The sequence below is a fragment of the Octopus sinensis genome, linkage group LG23 (assembly GCF_006345805.1).
Source record: "Octopus sinensis linkage group LG23, ASM634580v1, whole genome shotgun sequence".
In the NCBI taxonomy this organism is placed as follows: Eukaryota; Metazoa; Mollusca; class Cephalopoda; order Octopoda; family Octopodidae; genus Octopus; species Octopus sinensis.
This window is the reverse complement of record NC_043019.1, coordinates 21,602,507-21,623,123: the sequence shown is the minus strand read 5'-3', so window position 1 is coordinate 21,623,123 and position 20,617 is coordinate 21,602,507. Positions and strand designations below refer to the sequence as shown.

The 20,617-nt window shown below is 35.3% G+C and overlaps 1 protein-coding gene across 14 annotated transcripts in view; it reads left to right on the top strand.

Annotated features, from left to right (window-relative positions):
* Nucleotides 1-20,617, top strand: part of LOC115223391 (multiple PDZ domain protein) — a 758,365-nt gene that overhangs the window by 457,498 nt on the left and 280,250 nt on the right. For all 14 annotated transcript variants that reach the window (XR_005003540.1, XM_036512481.1, XM_036512487.1 and 11 more), the window contains one exon: nt 10,981-11,060. Coding sequence is in view for 13 of the 14 variants with exons in the window: in XM_036512481.1 (XP_036368374.1) it covers nt 10,981-11,060 (80 nt within the window). In the remaining variant the exon portion in view is untranslated. The remainder of the gene's footprint in view (nt 1-10,980; nt 11,061-20,617) is intronic.

The following is a 20,617-nucleotide window of genomic DNA, read 5'->3' as shown; positions in this document are numbered from 1 at the left end:
ATTCTGTTGGTCTTTTTTGCTGATTTAACCCTTTTGTGTTCAGATTATTCTGTCAAATGTGATATTTGTTTGTTTATAGTGTTTTGAATTAATCATGCATTATCTTTTAGTTTAGAGATTTCAGTGATGTGATTTTTTAGTTTTAGAACGACATGGTAGGGCTGAGGTGAGAGGCGAGATCTGGTCAGTTTCAATATAAAACAGGTTAAATATTTTGGCCGGATATGGCCAGTTTGAATGCTAAAGGGTTAAACAAACCAAACCAGTTGTCAAGTGATGATGGTGAGGGCACACGCACATTATGTAAAACATACACATTATGTAAAAGGCACCCAGTACACTCTGTAAAGTGGTTGGCATTAAGAAGGGTGTCCAGCTGTAGAAACCATGCCGATACAGACAATTGGGGTCTGATGTAGCTCTCCGACTCTCCAGCTCCTGTTGAAACATCCAGCCTTATACTGGCATGGAAAGCAGACATTAAATGATGATGATGATATATATGCATCTATGTACAAGTGGGCTTCTGCACAGTTTCCATTTACCAAATTGACTCACAAGACATTGGTTGGTCCAAGGCGGTAGTAGAATACACTTGTCCAAAATGCCACACAGTGGGATTGATCCCAAAACCACAGGGTTGCAAAGTGAGAATCTTAACAACACAACCATGCCTTCGCCTATAAGATATATATAATGAATAGTAGCAGCCATAGCTTGAAATGCTGAGCCATAACTATTGTCTGAAAATTCAATATTTTATATAATCAATCATCAATAATGTTGGAAAACCTAATTTTTAAAATATTCCACTTTCAACAGATTTATTTATTTTACTTTTTCTATAGATAAATTCAATTTGCTTCCCAAATACCTTTTTCAAATCACTGACCTAAATTTTTTAATTTATATTTTTAATTATTTATTGACTGAAGATTTCTGTATGTTTCTTGATGTAGTGTGACTATTTGATTGAGAAAGTCTTGAGTGAAATGATTGATTGGACTAATTACTGGATTGTAATTTTTATTTTTTATCTTTTTTTGTTTTATTTTGTCTCAGAGTGAAAATTCAATTTCATTAATAAACAATTAGATTCTGCTTAAGTTTTATGGTAAGCCACAGCCAGTCAACCTAGTAATGATGAGGAACCACTGAGATAATGATGAGAATCAACAGGACATAGAAGGGGAGCCGTCTATGTGGTTGCTCAATCAGCAAGAAATACCAGCTAAATCTGCTTCTTGCCATAGATGCATTCTGTCTGATGTCTGAAAGACAGGATTGTCATGTTTGGAATACTTGATTATGGGCCTACTCAATCAGAACAGACCTGGGGTTAAACAGTGACAACAACAGCAACAGTTGCAAATAAGTTAACAAGGAAATTTCTACTTTGCCACATGACCTGCTAGAAATAACAACCATATTTTCCTCAAATGATTCTATGCTACCTTGAAAATGAAAGATGTGCTGTCATAGAAGGGAAACATTGTTGAAAATTATAGTCATTGTTATACATTTATCACTCCTACTTTGAGTTATCTACTGCTTCTTACAGAAAGAACTACAATTATCCATAAGAAAATACTGGTTCATTTCCCTTTACTTTGCCATAATGACTATCATATCAACCCTTTAGCATTCAGATTAGCCTGTCAAATGTAATACTTATGTATTCACATCATTTTAAATAAATCATGCTTTATTTCAAATTTTTGAGATTCCAATAATGTGATTGTTTATTTTTAAAATGATACTGTAGGCTAGATGTGAAAGGCCAGATTTGACCAGTTGGAAGATAAACCAGGTAGAATATTTTAACCAGATGCAGCAGGTCCAAATGTTAAAGGGTTAAAATTCTTGAAATTAAAGGCTTATCTCCAACATTATTCTGCTGTAGTAATTACAACAGTAATCACACTTAAACAAATCTTAATGCCATGCACTACATGCTTCTACTCCCATACCCGCCTCTATCAGAATAATGTACATATGGCTGGACCCACAGTCCTAATTAAATACATTAGCTGTCCCCATCAAGCTGTGCACTCAAAAAGAAAACATATATTAGTTATATACACACACCATGGACACTCCCATCATTGGATGATGTATGAAGGTTTTGCACTTCCTGGCTGAACAACCACACAGTTGATTTGTTTATAGGGATCAAATGTTTGTTTTCACATAAGCTCACTCTCTCCATCAAATTGACATTACCTGTACAGGTGCACGACGTGCAACAGGTCAAATGATTGCGACGTAACATGACATGAAGTGTTTTACTAAAGAACACACCATAACACTCAGCCTAGGAATCAAAACCACAATCTCGCAGTTGTGAGAATAACACCCTAACCTCTCAGTCAGGTGCATTCACATGATGGTATCATATATACATGTGTGTGTGTGTGAAAGGATATAATAAATATCCTGGAAACAGCTGTAAGACCTTCTGTCTATAAATGTTCTAAAATCTACACAGCCTTGGTTATTTATCTCATTACGAAAAAAAAATTATATATATATATATATATATATATATATATATATATATATATATATATATATATATTGTTGTATTTAGGAATGGTCATTTTGCCAGTTTAGCCAATAAAAACACACACGCACTATATATTTGGTGTTACTTTGCTTCAGTGTTATTTAAACGTATATATATAGTAGAAGCTATCTGCCAACATAATGTGGCTGTCCTGGAAGGGACAATGTTACTGTTGTTTTAGCCCCAAGAAACATCATTTCTAGCTGGCTATACAACACAATATCTGTGTCCTTATATTTTCAAATAGAGAGTTCAACACTCCCACATTGTACAAATACCCATTACTTTAAAGAACTGTTACTGAGTGTCCCTCTTTGAGATATATATATATATATATATATATATATATATTATATATATATATATATTATATATATATATAATATATATAGTAGAAATATGTTACAAAAAGAAAACGTAAAAGGGTAAAATATAAAAAAATCAACGAAAATGCACATTGCAAATAAAAAAAGGCTTTTTATGACAGATAACGACAAATATATACAATTAGATGGACTGAGGTAGTCATAAGAGTCATTATTAGAGATGATTATAAGATGATAATAATGTAAGAAAACAAAGCGAACCATGGTTTCTGCAAAAAGCTATTCATCGCTTTGAAAACACCATATATATATGTGTGTGTGTGTGTGTGTGTGTGTGTGTGTGTGTGTGTGGTGTGTGTGTGTGTGTGTGTGTATGATACCATCTATGTTTAGTGTAAGATATTAGTTACCAAAGTGTGTATGTTTTCTGTATATTTGAACCATGTATGTCTGTGTGTGTGTATAGTACCATCTATGTTTAGTGTATGATATCAGTTTCCATAGTAACCTACATAACCTTCACTAGAAGCAAAACATGTAACTTTTGTTAATGATTTTCGAACTAGCTTGAATTTTAAGAATTTCTCTTTTTTTCTTTCTTGACTGAAAAATGCCAAATAAATTTATTAAAACTTCAGGGGAAAAAAAACTGTCTTAAATAAAAGAAGAAAACAAATAAATAAGGATAAATAAATAAAATAAATGTAATTAGCAAGCTATTCATAAAATCAATTGACTCATTCTGGGGTGAATCACAGGTAGCGTTACACATCTTGCCCTTTTCCTTTTAATATATTTTAAAAGAAATACTGCACTAGATTTTTTTTCTGAAAGAAAATATGACATAGCTTGAGGTTGTGAAAAAAAAGAGGTGGACAATCTCATATAATAAAGAAATTAGATCAAGACTGTTGGTATAAAAGGTCAACTGGAGTTGACCTTTATGTTAACAGCCTCATCACCTCTCATAGTATTTACTGTTGTGACAAAACCACTCTTTGGTTTGGTTAGTTACATGTACATGCACACACACATACATGCTTGCATACATACACATCTCTCTTTCTCTCTCTCTCTCTCTCTCTCCACACACACACACACACAAATATATATACACAAGGTGGTATCAAAAAATTTTCGGACTGGTTCTGTAGTGTGCCAACAGATGGCAACACAGTTGCATGCACAGTGAGGGATAGCAGTGTGCTGAGTGACGTCGCTGTGTTTACTTCGCAAGTTGTGAAATCTGTGTTTTTGTGATCATATTTTGGCCTGTAGTCTGTGATTTTGTCATGGACAGGAAGTTGGAACAAAAAAACCAATGTGAAATTTTGCATTAAACTTGGGAAGTCTGCCACAGCAACATTGAACATGCTTCAGCAAGCTAACAGCGAAGAAGCAATGGGCCATATGCAATGTTTTGAGTGACACAGGCACTTTGAAAAAAGGAAGAATGTCCCTGGAAGACCTACCATGAGTGTCTCCCCTGGTAATGTAGAGAAAATTCACCAGCTTGTGCATGAGGATCTTCGGAAGATAATTAACGACATTGCTGATGTTGTTGGTTTGTCGTATGAGTCTGTGCAGGCAATCCTAATGTCTGAATTGAACATGCAGGGTGTCTCTGCCAAGTTTGTCCCCTACCTGCTGATCACTGAGCAGAAAGAACATCATGCCGAAGTCTTTCAATATCACTGTCAGCATGCCACTGATGACCCATCCTTCATGTCTAGAATTATCACCAGTGATAAGAATTAGGTCTACATATTTTTTAACCCAGTTTCTATTCTATGACATAAAATCCATTGATTTTTAAATGTTCATGTTTGAATCGATATCTTTCATAATTTTGTTGTATCTTGTATCTTGAGAGGGTCATTATGCCAGTGATAGACACACACTGGTTCAATTTCACTTCTTTTATCAATATTATTAGTCAGTTTGTTAACAATTGACCAATTAACTAATCAATTGTTTGATTAATCACTCAGTCAGTCAAGTGGCCAGGTTTGTCAAAGTCCTGTTGCCATTTGTGACTTCATCAATGACATGGCCCTACTCCCTCTCTAGATGAGGAGTAGAGAAAGCATATCATTGATAAGGTCATAAATGGTGAGGAAAAGATTTTAACAAACAACTGAGTGATTAAGTAAGTGAGTGATTAAGCAAGCAATCAATTAGTCAGATGCTAACCAGTTAACTAATAAGAAAGAAGTGAATTTGAACTAGTGTATTTGTATTTATTTTTGGGTAATGAGCTTCCCATGATACTACACAATTCATTTCAACATTCAAGTTTACATTAAGAATCTTGCAAAATTAATCTTTTCTACTCTAGGCACAAGGCCTGAAATTTTTGGTGAGGAGGCCAGTCAATTAGATTGACCCTAGTATGCAACTGGTACTTAATTGAGGTCATTATGCCAATAATAAATACATACACTGGTTCTGTTTCACTTCTTTATTATTCATTCATTAATTGGTTGACTGAGCTGGCAGAAACGTTAGCACGCCGGGCAAAATGCTCAGTAGTATTTCGTCTGTCGTTACGTTCTGGGTTCAAACACCGCCGAGATCGACTTTGCCTTTCATCCTTTCGGGGTCGATAAATAAAGTACCAGTTGTGCACTGGGGTCGATGTAGTTGACTTAATCCCTTTGTCTGTCTTTGTTTGTCCCCTCTATGTTTAGCCCCTTGTGGGCAATAAAGAAATATATTTAACCAATCAACTAAACAATTGGTTAATCATTCATTTTGATCAATCAATCATTTAGGTTTGTTAAAGTCCTGTTATAGCCATTCACAACCTCCCCAGTGACATCCCATCTCTACTCAAGGTCTGCTTCAAGTCTTCCAATCTTTTGGTTTTTAAGTTTTATATTTATATAGCTGGATGGATCTGAGTAAGAATGTGTGTCAGAAGGGAAAGGAGAGAGAGAGAGAGAGAGAGAGAGAGAGAGTGTGTGTGTGAGTGAGTGCATGTTTATGCACATGTGCACTCAGGTTTGTGGATTGTGTCGTATAGTTGACCCTGTAAATGTATTAGAGAGAATGTATGCATGGGTGTATGGTGAGGATTTTGTGAAAGGTGTGGATGGTAAAACGTATATTTCTTTACATCTTTATTGTATGGTAAGCACTTGTCTTTTTGACTGGACTCTGCTTAAGGAGTGGGGTGAGTCTATGTGCATCAGGATCTAGGTGTGTATGTGTATACAGGCCTCTAGCTATGTTTTTTTTGTTATGGGATGGTACAAATCAGATTACAGTTTAATGACATTTTAATGTCTTTTTTACTCCAGTGTCTGAAAGTTATTCGCATAGTCACCTTCCCAAGATACACAAAAATATGTTTCGACACCTAAGTCCACATCAAGAGTCTGTCAAATCAAATACAAGAACAAAATTTTCTTGGTATATCAATCACTTCTGTTTTGTGTGTGTGTGTGTGTTTCTGTTTTCTTCAGAAGAATTTTGCAATTATCAAAGAATTCCCAATCGCTATGTTTTAGCTAATCTTGTAAACCCTAAAGAAGGTGTCAGAGATTTCTATCAATACTTATATTATTTTTTCCAGTTTTTTTTTTCCTTTATTTTTCCATGTTTTTTTTATGCACTTCATATACATAGATAGACATAATACTATAACACTGAGATAGATAGATAGATAGATAGATAGATAGATAGATAGATAGATAGATAGATAGATAGATAGATAGATAGATAAGTTTCTTTATTGGCCACACAGGGCTGCACACAGATGGGACAAGTTACAAGGTAGAGCTTTTCTTTTGGGGGATGAAGAAAACAAAAAACAAAAGAAAAAAAAGGGGGTGGCGTAGGTTTTCGATCAAGAGGGATCGTAAAAGGGAAGAAAAGAACAAAAAAAAAAAAATAAATAAAACAAATAAATAAGATAGATAGATAGATAGATAGAGAAATAGACATACAGACAGACAGACAGACAGATATAGTAGATAGATAGATATGTATATAGCTAGGTAAACAGATAGATGGAGAAATAAATAAATACATACGTAGCTAGTAGATATCTAGATAAATCAGCAGATGGATGGATAGATGTGATTGTAAACAAATGTCAGGAAGAAAGTACTTGATATTATTAGAAGTGTGATTTGTAATTTATTGCAAAGTGATGAAAAAGGAAAAAAAAAATGAACTCTGCAAATCATTAAATCGAGTTTCTCATCAATCTTCAGATGTTTATTGAAAAATGGGACAAAAACAATAATATGATTTATGGATGAATAACAATTTGGGGAAGTTCCAGATTTGTGTGTATGGGTGTATGTTTTGAGACACACACACACACACACACACATACACACAGACAGAGTGATCAATCGATCATTCGTGTGATCAAAGAAATCCCCAATTACAGAGCTGAAGGTGTTAAAAAACACAATGGATGTATTGTATTCGTTGTTAATGCCATTAATACATTCCTAATGTAGTGTAACAGCCATACTAATATCTGTAGATGGTAGAAGAGCCAAACTACCTGGCTACTGGTGGCTACAGAGCAACAGGGCCAAGCCTGTAATCTTAAATTTTGACTCTGTAATAATAATGAAATTATTGTATACAGTGCTCAGGTGCACCACAACTTGTCAGAAAGTGCGTATAAAGTACATGCAGTAATGTAGAAATGTCTGGAAAGCAAACAATGTATGAGTCAGATACATGCTTGCGTGTGTATGGAGGGGAGAAAATCAAGTGTGGTGTTGGTGAATCTCAGGAAGCATGGAAGTTTTGAAGGATGCAGTGCTCCGACAACTAACAACCGATGCTGGCAGTTTGTTCCATGCTTCAGCAACTCTCAGCGTGAAAAAATGTTTCCTGAAGTCATGGGAGCTGTGCTGTTTTCTTACTTTGTAAATATGTCCACTGGTGTTAAATGGGTGAAGTTTGAAAAGGTACTCCAGTGCTACTAAGTGGGCTCAAAAGCAAAGTGACATTCAACAAACTGATTGCTTGGCAACTTTTTGTAGTTGATACTGCCTTCGTTGTCACAGATGAATCTGTGACATGAAATTGGATCAGGATCAAGCAAGTTATAAGGTTTTGGAAGTTGGTGTTAAATGTCTCAATCACACATACCAACTTCCATCATCTCAAACGAAACAATCGAAATAATTTGAACAGCTTGGATCCAGAAAACCCACAAAATGGTGTTGTTTAGCTTCAGATATGTTCCTACTAAGGAGACCACTGATCAAAAGCAATCCAATTATATGTATACTTTTGTGGCATAGGACTGCAATTTATCTTTGCTTTATTATAAGAACTAGCAGTATCACCTGGCGTTGCTCGGGTTTGTAAGGGAAATAACTATATAAGCATTTTTAGAGAGTTATAGCCAAAAAATAGCAAAAAAATGCATTAAAAATGGAAAAAAAAATGATGGTAAATTTTTTTTTAAATCGTAGATTCATCATAGACGCTTGCTAGTACCCAGAAGGGCTCAATATGAATCATGACTATAAGATACCCGGTTTTGGTTAAACTGCACCGCAAAATGTGGGAGTAGTTAGGAATCTAAATCGTAGGAGACAGACACGCAACTTCACTTTTATATATAAAGATAAGGCAGCAAGCTAGCAGAATTGTTAGCATACTTAGCAGCATTCCATCCATTCTGAGTTCAAATTCTGCCAGGGTTGACTTTGCCTTTCATCCTTCCAGGGTCGATAAAATAAATACTAGACGAGCACTGAGGTTGATGCAATCAACTTGCCCCCCTCTCTGAAATTGCTGGCATTGTAGCAAAATTTGAAACCAGTACTTTTGCACATTTTGATCTAGTGTTTGTGCCATCAATAGATAACTGGAGGCAAAGATACGAAATGAGGAAAGTTTGAATGAAAATCAAAAGAACTATTTTTTTCAGTCGAACAAAAATATTTTTGTTTTCTAATAATCAATTTTTCATGAAATTGGGTAAAATAGTTTCTTCTTCAAATTATTTAGTTTTTCAAAAGGAATATTTTTATATTATTATTTAAAGATTTTTTTCAAAATATTTTATTCAAATACTCTTTCTAGCTTTTCCTTCTACTCTTTTAAATAGCAGTGACTTATATATATATGCAGACTTTTTTCCTGCCTAATATAGCATGTAATCATATTTATCTATCTAGCTGCCAAACTGGGTGTGTATTGAGATAGAGAAAGAGGTACAGACAGTTTATTGTTTGTGTGTGTGTGTCTCTGTGTGTGTGTGTGTGTGTGTGTGTGTGTGTGTGTGTGCATCATTCTGACTGTTTATCTATCTATCTATTCATCCATCTGTTTATATATACATGCACACACAAATATACAAACATAAATTCACACACATACACATTCAAACATACATACATATATATATGATTATATATGTATGTATACATATATATGTGCACATACAAACACACACACACACACACACACACACATATGTGATGTGTGTGTGTATCAGTCTATCTACTTGTCTGTGTAGCTATTTCTCTCTCCCTCACTTCCCCCTCTCTCTCTCTCTCACACACACACACACACACATACACACACACATTCATTATGAAACAAGCCATTATTACAACATGCTTATTGTTTCGGCAATATTGATGGGACAGAAGACGATTACAATGAAAGCTTTCCATTTAATGATAGTTCAAGCTAAAATGGACTTTTATTTTAACAGATAAATACTTTTGATCATTTCAAAGACACATAACTTCCCAGACTATTTTCCACTCCACACACACACACACAGCTTTTTTTTTCTCCCCTACCTGCCATATTTTCTCTAATGTTAATGATTTATTTTATTTTCTGAATCTTTTTTTAAAAGAAAATTTCGTTCCATTTTGATGGTTAAATATATTTTAAGTTTTCCAGTAATCCACATGAAATGTGTTTCAGTGTGTTCAGTTTGTGTGTGTGTTTGTGTGTGTGTGTGTTTGTGTATGTGTATCTATGTGTTTTATGCGTGTATTTGTAATTATTTTTTTAGGTAAAGACTTTTCTATTTATAAGTGCTTTTATGAAATAAATATACATATTTTATAATATTTGTTTGTATGTGTATAAATAACCATATGTATACACACACACAGATGTGCATGTGTGTATGTACAGACATGCAACTATCATGTATTTAGGTATGTGTCTATAAAAACACTTTTTGTGCGTATGTAAAACTGTTTACAAGAATCAATGTAAATGTGTATCTGTGATATATATATATGTCTATATATATATAATATATATATATATTATATATATATATATATATATGTGTGTGTGTGTGTGATGTAAATGGTTAGATTTTGTAAAACATAAATACTGGTAATCATATCAAAAGCAGATTCTTTTTTCATAAGAAACACAATGTTGTTGTTGTCAGTATGGTTTAAGTTCTTACATGTTAGCAATGTTTTCATCAGAATATTTGTTTTACATTATCCTTGTATGCATGATGATAGTGATGGTTGATTTTCATGTCCCCTTTTTTTTTCTTTTGCCCCATGCTTGGATGGGTTGAATGAGACTTGTATATATGACAAGCTTCGTACAGTTTCTCCCTACTGAATTCTCTCAAGGTATTAGCAGGCCCTGGGTAACAGTAAAAGATACTTGACCAAGGTCCTGCATAATGTGATTGAATCCATAACTTGAGAGGTGAACTTCTTAACCACACAGCCATATCTTCTGGCATAGGTTGGACAAGACTTATTATCTTTTATCCTAAAGGCGGCGAGCTGGCAGAAACGTTAGCACGCCGGGCAACCTGCGTAGCCGTATTTCGTCTGTTGTTACGTTCCGAGTTCAAATTCCGCCAAGGTCAACTTTGCCTTTCATCCTTTCGGATAAGTACCTGTTACACACTGGGGTCGATGTAATCGACTTAATCCCTTTGTCTGTCCTTGTTTGTCCCCTCTGTGTTTAGCCCCTTGTGGTTAGTAAAGAAATATATTATCTTTTATCCTTTACTTGTTTCAATAATTTGACTGTGGCCAAATTGTTCTGCATTCTTATATATTTCATGGTAGTCCTTATTACTAAACTTGTTTGTTGTTTGTTTAGGTGGTGATTTGTTGCCTGGAGTGGAGGCGGCAATTAAAGCAACCTGGGAACCAATTGTTGGCAATGATTTTGAAGTTGTGGTAAGTACACTTATATCCTTTAGTGCTTCTCAAAAAGCTCTGCCTGTCCCTATTTCACATACATTGCAAGCACTTTCACCATATACTCACACACACAGGCACAATACACACACTATACATACACAACATACACACGCGTATACACAAAGCAGTATCCATTACCACACAAGGTAAAGGCTGAACAACTTTTCATCTGTCTTTGCATTCTGTGTTCAAATTCCAGTGAGGTCGACTGCCTTTCATCCTTTTGGGGGTCAATAAAATAAGTACCAGTTGCACTCTGGGATCACTGTAATCAGCTTATCCCTCCCCAGAAATTGATGACCTTGTGCCAAAATTTGCAACTGATATATTATATTGCCATTACTGCATGAAAAGACAAATCAAAGACTTATACCCATATTCCATACTTGTATGAAAGGACATCAAATTTTACACATACCGTTAAGAGCTTTTTACAAATTGTGTCTTTCTCCCTGCAAGTATTGACTCATAACAATTCAAAAGGCTTCCATCTCACCAATTTTTAAGAGTCTGCAAAATCCATAGTGCAAAAGTAAAATCAGGAAGTCTATGTTTCATTGATGAGATTGCAATAATATCAAAACATGTACAGAGTTGTCCCCTCACACCTGCCAAAGTAATTTACATAATATTAGTAATACAAATTTGCTTTCACTTTTGTTTTTTTCCTCACTGTTTTTATTTCTAGTTATATTTATTAGTACTCCCTATATTAATTAACATTTTAACAACCTTAAGCTCTACTTGACCATAGATGTGTGTGTTCATTATTCTTTACTTCCCTTTTTTAGCATTTAATTAGGAGGGAAACAGCAGTGCCCATGAACATTTACAGTACATTTATAACTAATCTAATCCTTTAGTATCTAAATTGGTCCCATCCTACCCAAATATTCTACCTTGTCTTATGTTCAAAGGGCCAGATCTAGTTTCTCACACCTACCCTCCAATGTCAGCCTATCATATATATGTTTGTGTGTGTTTGTTCCCCCACCACTGCTTGACAACCTGTGTTGGTTTGGTAATGTTCCCATAACTTACGAGTTCAGCAAGAGAGACTGATTGAATAAGTACCAGGTTTAAAAAAAAGAAGTAGTGGAATTGATTCGTTCAACTAAAAACTCTTCCAGGCAGTGCCCTAGCATGGCCACAGTCTAATGACTGAAATAAGTAAAAGATTAAAAAAAGTGATAAAAGGTGTGTGTGTGTTGTGTCTATACATGAGTGTAGTGTGTGCTTTAAATTACGAAATTATATTTGAGAATAAAATCTATTGGGAGTCTTTTAAGTTTTAGTTGTCTAAATTTAAAACGTGTTGGTTAAATACCAACATGAAGGATCGACATTTCATGGATATTGACAGCAGAAAATGATAGAAAAGCTACGTCGTTCCACCTGTTGTTTGTGTTAATGTGAATTGAAAACAACTGATACATCACAACAGATACAACATAACACACCTTGAAATCAATACTGAGACAAAGCTTTCAGATTAATTGAGATATGTAGTTTGAAACATTGTAATTTCTCTCTTTTTTTTTTTTTTCCCCCACCAAAGCAATTTGCAAAATACATTGTTGTTTAACTTAACAGCACGTATTTCACTGTCATGCAAAGACATGCGTGTTAAATGAAATTAGAGACACATACAATTATTTTTGCTGCCAAGCAAATGTTCTGGAGATTAAAATGAATCTGCAAGTTTTTGTTGTTGCTTTATATATATATATATATATATATGTTTGTGTTCAGTTTTTGTTTGTATTTTCCCCTGTGTTTTGTGATTGTAATAATTACAGATAAATCAGGTATGTAGGTAGATAGATGGTTAGATAGATAAACAGACGGACATATTTACATTGACATATTGTTAGGATTACGTGCAAAATAGATATACAGGTAAAAATAGGTATATTGTTTGAAATCACTTTGAGAGAGAGAGAGAGAGAGAGATGAACAGGTAGATAAAAAGAAAGGTTTATGTGCAAGTAGGTAAACAGGTAGATTGGTTATAAAGTAGGTAGCCGAAGAAAATTAAAAGATTTCTCTAAACTAATGCCATGATTTTGAAATGGTTTGCATGGTTCCACACAGTCTGATCTAAAACTGACATTTGTTTTTCCAATTCCAGCAAAATTTTTCTATTTTTCACATAAATGATTTGCTTCCTAAATAATACATTTTATATGAGAGAGAGTAGACATGTAAATATATTTTTCTAAACCTAATTACTTGTGTGAAGCTTTCTTTGTATTTTTTATTGTTTCGTATTTGTAAAATCTATGTACGTGTCCTTATGTGTGTAAGAGAGAGAGTAAATTTGTAGATAAATGGATCGATTAATTAAGTTTTAACTCAGGAAACAACACCTATGAATTATCACTATTATTGTTATTATTAACACTGTAAGCTTGCAGAATTGTTAGCATAGGCGCAGGAGTGGCTGTGTGGTAAGTAGCTTGCTAACCAACCACATGGTTCTGGGTTCAGTCCCACTGCGTGGCATCTTGGGCAAGTGTCTTCTGCTATAGCCCCGGGCCGACCAATGCCATGTGAGTGGATTTGGTAGACGGAAACTGAAAGAAGCCAGTCGTATATATGTATATATATATGTGTGTATTTGTGTGTCTGTGTTTGTCCCCCTAGCATTGCTTGACAACTGGTGTGTTTATGTCCCCATCACTTAGCGGTTCGGCAAAAGAGACCGATAGAATAAGTACTGGGCTTATAAAGAATAAGTCCCGGGGTCGATTTGCTCGACTAAAGGCGGTGCTCCACCATGGCCGCAGTTAAATGACTGAAACAAGTAAAAGAGAGTAAAGAGTATGCCAGACAAAATGCTTATCAGTGTTTCATCTGTTTTTACGTTCTGAGTTCAAATTTTGCCAAAGTCAATTTTTCCTTTCATCCTTTCAGGGTCAGCATAATCAACTAGTCCCCTCCTCTGAAAAATCAACCTATAGTATAGAAGATTATTAGTGAAACACTGAGGTCAATGTAATCGACTTCCAAAATCTTCCCCAAAATTTCACGACTTGAACCTATAGTAGAGAGCACTATTATTATTATTAAGATGGTAAACTGGCAGGACTATTAACATGCTAGACAAAAACCTGATAAGAATTTTGTCTATCTACGTTCTGAGCTCAAATTCTACAAAAGTCAAATTTGCCTTTTATCCTTTCAGGATTGATAAAATTAGTACCAGTCAAGTACTGGGGCTCAATGTAATCGACTTGCCCCTCCCTCAGAAACTACTGGCCCTGTACCAAAATTTTAAATCATTATTATTATTATTATCATTAATAGTTATCGCCAAGCTAACATGGCAGTCCATAAATATAGGACGAAAACTGCTGTTGATTAGCTCCAAGAGGCCATCGCCTCTAGCTAGCTATATGACACGCGAACCTGTGACCATTATAACCTTCAAACAGGGGAGGTGAGCCGTTTCCCCTTGCTGGTCAGGCCTCTGCAGACATGTTTCAGGGTATTTACCGTTTATCAATGCAGAGTAGCCAGACCCAGCAGGCATCGCTGCTGACCGTCTGTTCGAAGGATTATTTTCCTAATTTCAGTTGAATACATCCACTGGTTTTCAAAAATAGAAATATTATTATTTTTAAGTCTCTCTAAAAGAGACTACGGCAGCGGTACTGGATATTAATAGTTATCGCCAAGCTAATATGGCAGTCCATAAATATAGGACGGAAGCTACCGTTGATTAGCTCCAAGAGGCCATCGCCTCTAGCTAGCTATATGACACATGAACCAGTGGATGTATTCCACTGAAATTAGGTAAATAATCCTTTGAACTTTTTCATATTCTATCGGCTTCCTACAACTTCAAAATTCTTCTTCCTTTCTACTCTGTGTTCTTTTTTTCTGTCTTCTCCATATCATCGCACCTTTCTGTCTTCTCTTCCCCTCCTTTCTCACTTTTTTTTCTCCTCCTTTCTTTTGGCTTCTGTCTTCTTCTGTGGTCATCCCTCCTCTTCCTTCTATTCTTCAGTGACAGACATATTATTCAGCTGTGACTATTGTTTATGCCTGTTTCTGTATAGTTCTAGTGTTATCAATGTGACTTTTCACATCACCGAACTCACTCACTCACTCGCTACTCCATTACTGTCTTTGATGAAAGAGTGAAGCTCCTATGTAATCAAAGAGCCAAGTGCAGTGAATGAAAACAAGAGAATTAAATTTCCCACATTGTTGCTTGTTTTCATTCATCATCGTTCCATTTGGTTGTTTCTACCATCAGCTCATATGCAAGTCTTCTGCATTCAAATACACACCTGCATTGATGCTCACACAAGCACATACAGTCGCTAGTTATATGCACACACAAAGTTGGTACTCACTGTAACATACAACTATTAGTTACAACTTTCTATTAATTACTTAAGTTTCTGTATGTCAACAAGTTAACGAGACAGTTTAATATGAATGGAAGTTAATTACAGCTCCACTAACCTTTATTTATTTATTTATTTATTTGCACCAAGGATGATTAATAATGAAATCTCGCATTCACTTCTTCTATTTTGTTCCATCAGGATAGTTAAGTATAGTAGAATACTTTATTCTTTATCTGTTTATCTCTATAGACTTTACTTTATAGCTGCTTGGGTATTTGTTTACCTTCTCTCAAAGCAAAAATAATTTCAATAGGTCAAGAATTCATCTTGTACAATATTTATTATCTCTCTTTATCTTTTGGTCACTTCAAATTGATTCTTTTAGTTTATTTTTCTTTTAATTATTCAAATTACCCGAGGACATAAACATTCTCTAGTGTTTTTTGTATATGTGTTAGTCTTATAGCTGTACATTGCAAATACAATCTGTAAGTGGAACAGTAAAGATATGCAAGACTTTTTCTCAAGTTCAAAATGTGACATTGTTTTTATTATCAATGTTCCAATAATGGGGTTTTGTATTTTTATTAGAAACCAACTCCTTCTTTACAGGAAAATTTCAAATAATTAAAAATCAAAGAAAATATATAGGCACAAGTATGGCTGTGTGGTGGCACCTTGGACAAGTGTCTTCTACTATAGCCTTGAGCCAATGAAAGCCTTGTGAGTGGATTTGGTAAGCGGAAACTAAAAGAAGCCCATCATATTTATGTGTGTATGTCTTTGTGTCTATGTTTGTCCCCCTTCCCACTGCATGACAACTGGTGTTGGTGTGTTTATATCCCCATATCTTAGCAGCTCAGCTAAAGTGATGAATAAAATAAGTACTAGGCTTTTAAAAATATAAGTACTGGAGTTGGTTTGTTCAACTAAAATTTCTTCAATGCGGTGCCCCAGCATGGCCACAGTCTGATGACTAAAACTAGTAAAATTTATATATATGTGTGTGTGTGTGTATGTATGTGTATATATATATAGGCTCAGGAGTAGCTGTGTGGTAAGTAGCTTGCTTACCAACCACATGGCTCCGGGTTCAGTCCCACTGCAATGGCACCTTGGCCAACCAAAGCCTTGTGAGTGGATTTGGTAGACGGAAATTGAGAGAAGCCTGTCGTGTATATGTATATATATGTCTGTGTTTGTTCCCCCCCCCACACACACACACATACACACCATAACATGACAACTGATGTTGGTGTGTTTATGTCCCCGTAACTTAACAGTTCCGCAAAAGAGACCAATAGAATGAGTACTAGGCTTACAAAGAATAAGTCCTGGGGTTGATATATTCACTTAAAGGTGGTGCTCCAGCATGGCTGCAGTCATGTGACTGAAAAAAGTAATATACATACATATATATACATACATATATATATACATACTTACAAGCAAACATATAAGTATGTCACAGTGGAAGAACATTAAAGATAAAACTCTACATCTATCTGTGAAATAAGATTAACTTGAATCTGTAGCCTACTTGTTGCGAATTTTTCAAAGTCAGGTCAAGGTGGATATAAATAAGTCAATGGAATCATTAAGGCAATCAGTGAGCTGTAAAAATATATGAGAAAATCATCAAATTTATTTGACTTCTTTGCTGAAATTTAGAGAAACCATTGCTAATTTTGCCAGAAAAAGTTGTTGCAAAATATGTAGTTATATATATATATATATCTAATAACACACACACACACACTCTCTTTCTCTCTCATCCATTTTCAAATAACAGATCTCTTATTACATGTCTTCGAAGGCACAAAAGCAGCAGATAATTTGACAGGAGAAATTGCTGCTTCACTATTTGTTGTTCTGCAACTGCGTGGAGAAGCACTAATGTACATAGATACATGGATGCATGCATGCACTCCCCTCTCTCTTTCTCTGTATTTATGTCTGTCTGTCTCACACACATATGCGCAAATGTGTGTTTGGCCCAAGGTTCTAGTGGAAGGCATTCACTTATGGTGCCACACAGTGGGACCCAACCCAAAACCATGAAGATGCAAGCAAATTTCTCATAGTATGCCTGCACCTATGTATATATATATATATATATATATATATATTAAAGTAGAAATTGATATAAGTCAATTAAAACAGTGGTCAACCTTAAAAAAAATCCGAAGATTATATTTATATATACCATTATATTATGCTCATAACACTACGCTGATGAAGCTACAGATATCCTTGTGATTTATAGCTGAAACTAGTATAGGTAATTTCCATTAGTATTTTCTTTTGTCTCATCCATTGCTTTAGGTCGTGCTGAATTTTATTTTTATTTGAGAACATAATCCTTGTGAGAATTGCGATAGACGTCTATATCTAGCATGTTGACTGTCCACCTTTTCCAGTATCCTTAATGGTATATATATATATATATATATTTTTTACTACCCACAAGGGGCTAAACACAGAGGGGACAAACAAGGACAGACAAATAGATTAAGTCGATTACATCGACCCCAGTGCGTAACTGGTACTTAATTTATCGACCCCGAAAGGATGAAAGGCAAAGTCGACCTCGGCAGAATTTGAACTCAGAACGTAACGGCAGACGAAATACAGCTACGCATTTCGCCTAGCGTGCTAACGATTCTGCCAGCTTGTTATATATATAACAAAGTTATTTTATTCCACACGGGTAGAAATATATGAAAAATAGAAGTTGAAAATGCGCTGAGAATAGTTAAAATATTTTCTATTATTAATATATTTAAAGTTTTAACCGGTTTCACAGTTTACACTGATTTTTTAGGAGTTCAAATAGAAAGACGTGGCTTAAGCTGTGGCTGTCTTGCTTCTGAGTAGTGTTTGAAGCTTGCCCTAATTTTATAGGGAGTTCTGGTGGATAATATTGTAAACCTCTGTTTCTTGGGTTGTGTGTTGTAATAAATGATAGAGTATTCGATGTATCTGGAGCGTTCTTCATAGTTCTTTGACATTTATTGCTTTGGCACATTCTATTCCGTTGTCTATTAACATTGTCTTTTAAGTAGTACTTGTTTTAGTTCCTGGAGTCTTTTATTGCGAGTTTGGACATGCTCAGTCAACTATGTCAGCCTTAACTTACAACACCAAACATTATCATTTAATACTAACACAGGGATGTAGCGGGGAACCTAGAAAAATTCCCAAGACCAGTCATGTGACTATCCTCTACCAATCAAATCCTATTCAAAACTTATACTAATTTGAGCCATGAACTCCCTATAAAAAAGGGTAAGTTTCAAACTCTAGTCAGAAGCAAGACAGCCACAGCTTAAGCCATGTCTTTCTATTTGAACTTCTTGAAAATCAGTGTAAACTGTGAAACCGGTTAAAACTCTAAATATATTAATAATAGAAAATATTTTAACTATTTTCAGTGCATTTTCAACTTCTAGTTTTCCTATATATATATATATCACCGTGACCGACCAGGCCATCAGATGTTGCTACACATCGCTGGTCAGAATGCACTTTGCATTGTTTTAACCTTCAAATGACGCCATCCCGCTGGCTAAGCGAGCAGGCCAACAGAAGAAAGAGTGAGAGAAAGTTGTGGTGAAAGAGTACAGCAGGGATCGCCCCTCCCCCTCCTGCCGGAGCCTCATGGAGCTTTAGGTGTTTTTGCTCAATAAACACTCACAACGCCTGGTCTGGGAATCAAAACCGCGATCCTACAACCGCGAGTCCGCTGCCCTAAACACTGGGTCATTGCACCTCCATATATATATATATATATATATATATATATATATGCCATCATGGAAAACAGACATTGTGATGACTTATATATGTATATCTGCACATATGTATACACACACGTACTGTTATAACCTTCCGAAAGCAATTAGCTGAAATTAAGGTCAATTGAATATTATATATGCCATCCCTATGAAAAGAAGCATATTTTTACTAAATTGCAGTTGCATTGTTCTTCTGATTGATTTTTCATAGATAATTAATATCCCTTCATTAGGCAAGTGTGTTATTTTTATTCTTCCAGGGTGTCATTCCCCTTTATAGTCTCTTCCATTGTTTATTGTTGTTATCTAGATTGATTACTGTTACTGCATTAATAAGCGTTAAACACCTTCATTAGTCATGGAAACTGAGCAGCCTCTAATAAGATACTTGGCATGCTAGAAATACAACCAAATTTCCCTCAAATAATAACTTAGTGCAATAGTTCCTTATCTAGAATTTGCATACTCATGGGGAAGGGGGGGAGTTTTGAGTTGTGTTGAAAATTTAAACAGCTGTTGTATAAATACTCGTTATTGGTAATGTCCACTTTTCCATGCTTGCATGGATTGGACAGAATTCATTGAGGCAGATCATCTATGGCCTGATGTCCTTCCTATTGCTAAGCCTCACCTATTTCTAAGCAAGGTAATTCTTCCCCATGGCCACACATGTTCTTGCAGAATATTGGAAATGAATGACACTGCGTGTATAGCAGTGACAATCATTTACAACTGTTATACAATGTCAAAACAAGGAAACACTCACACACGTGTATATATATGTGTGTGTGTAAATGTATACAATGGGCTTCTTTCAGTTTCTGTCTACAAAATCCACTCATGAGGCATTAGTCAGCCCAGGACTATAATAACACTTGCCCAAAGTGTCAAGTTGTGTGGCAAGAGGGAGTTGCAGTGCTGATGATGCCTATATTAGATTACAGGCAATAGACTGTGGGAACACACTAAGATACATGTTTCCAGAAGTGAATTATTCAATTCCCAAAGAATTCCTCTTGACACATGGCTTTAATGCTCCCCTAATTTGCCTGCTCATGATCAGAGATGTACATATCATCAGCCACTAAAGGACATACTCAACTGGTTAAGTTTAAGCAACTGATCAGCAAATCTGTGGCAATGAGAATATTTGTTGCAGCCCATCTTTTATACCAAGATAAAATATGTACATCTTAAACCTCCAATCAGGAAATATCTTGTGATATTTGTTCCTGTTCTTCAATTTCTGAATTTAAATCCTGCCAAGATCAGCTCTGCCATTCATCCTTTTAAGGTCAATGGCATAAAGTACCTGTCTAGTACTGGAGTCAGTGTAAGTGAATAACACTTCCTCCCTTCAAAACTGTGAGCCTTC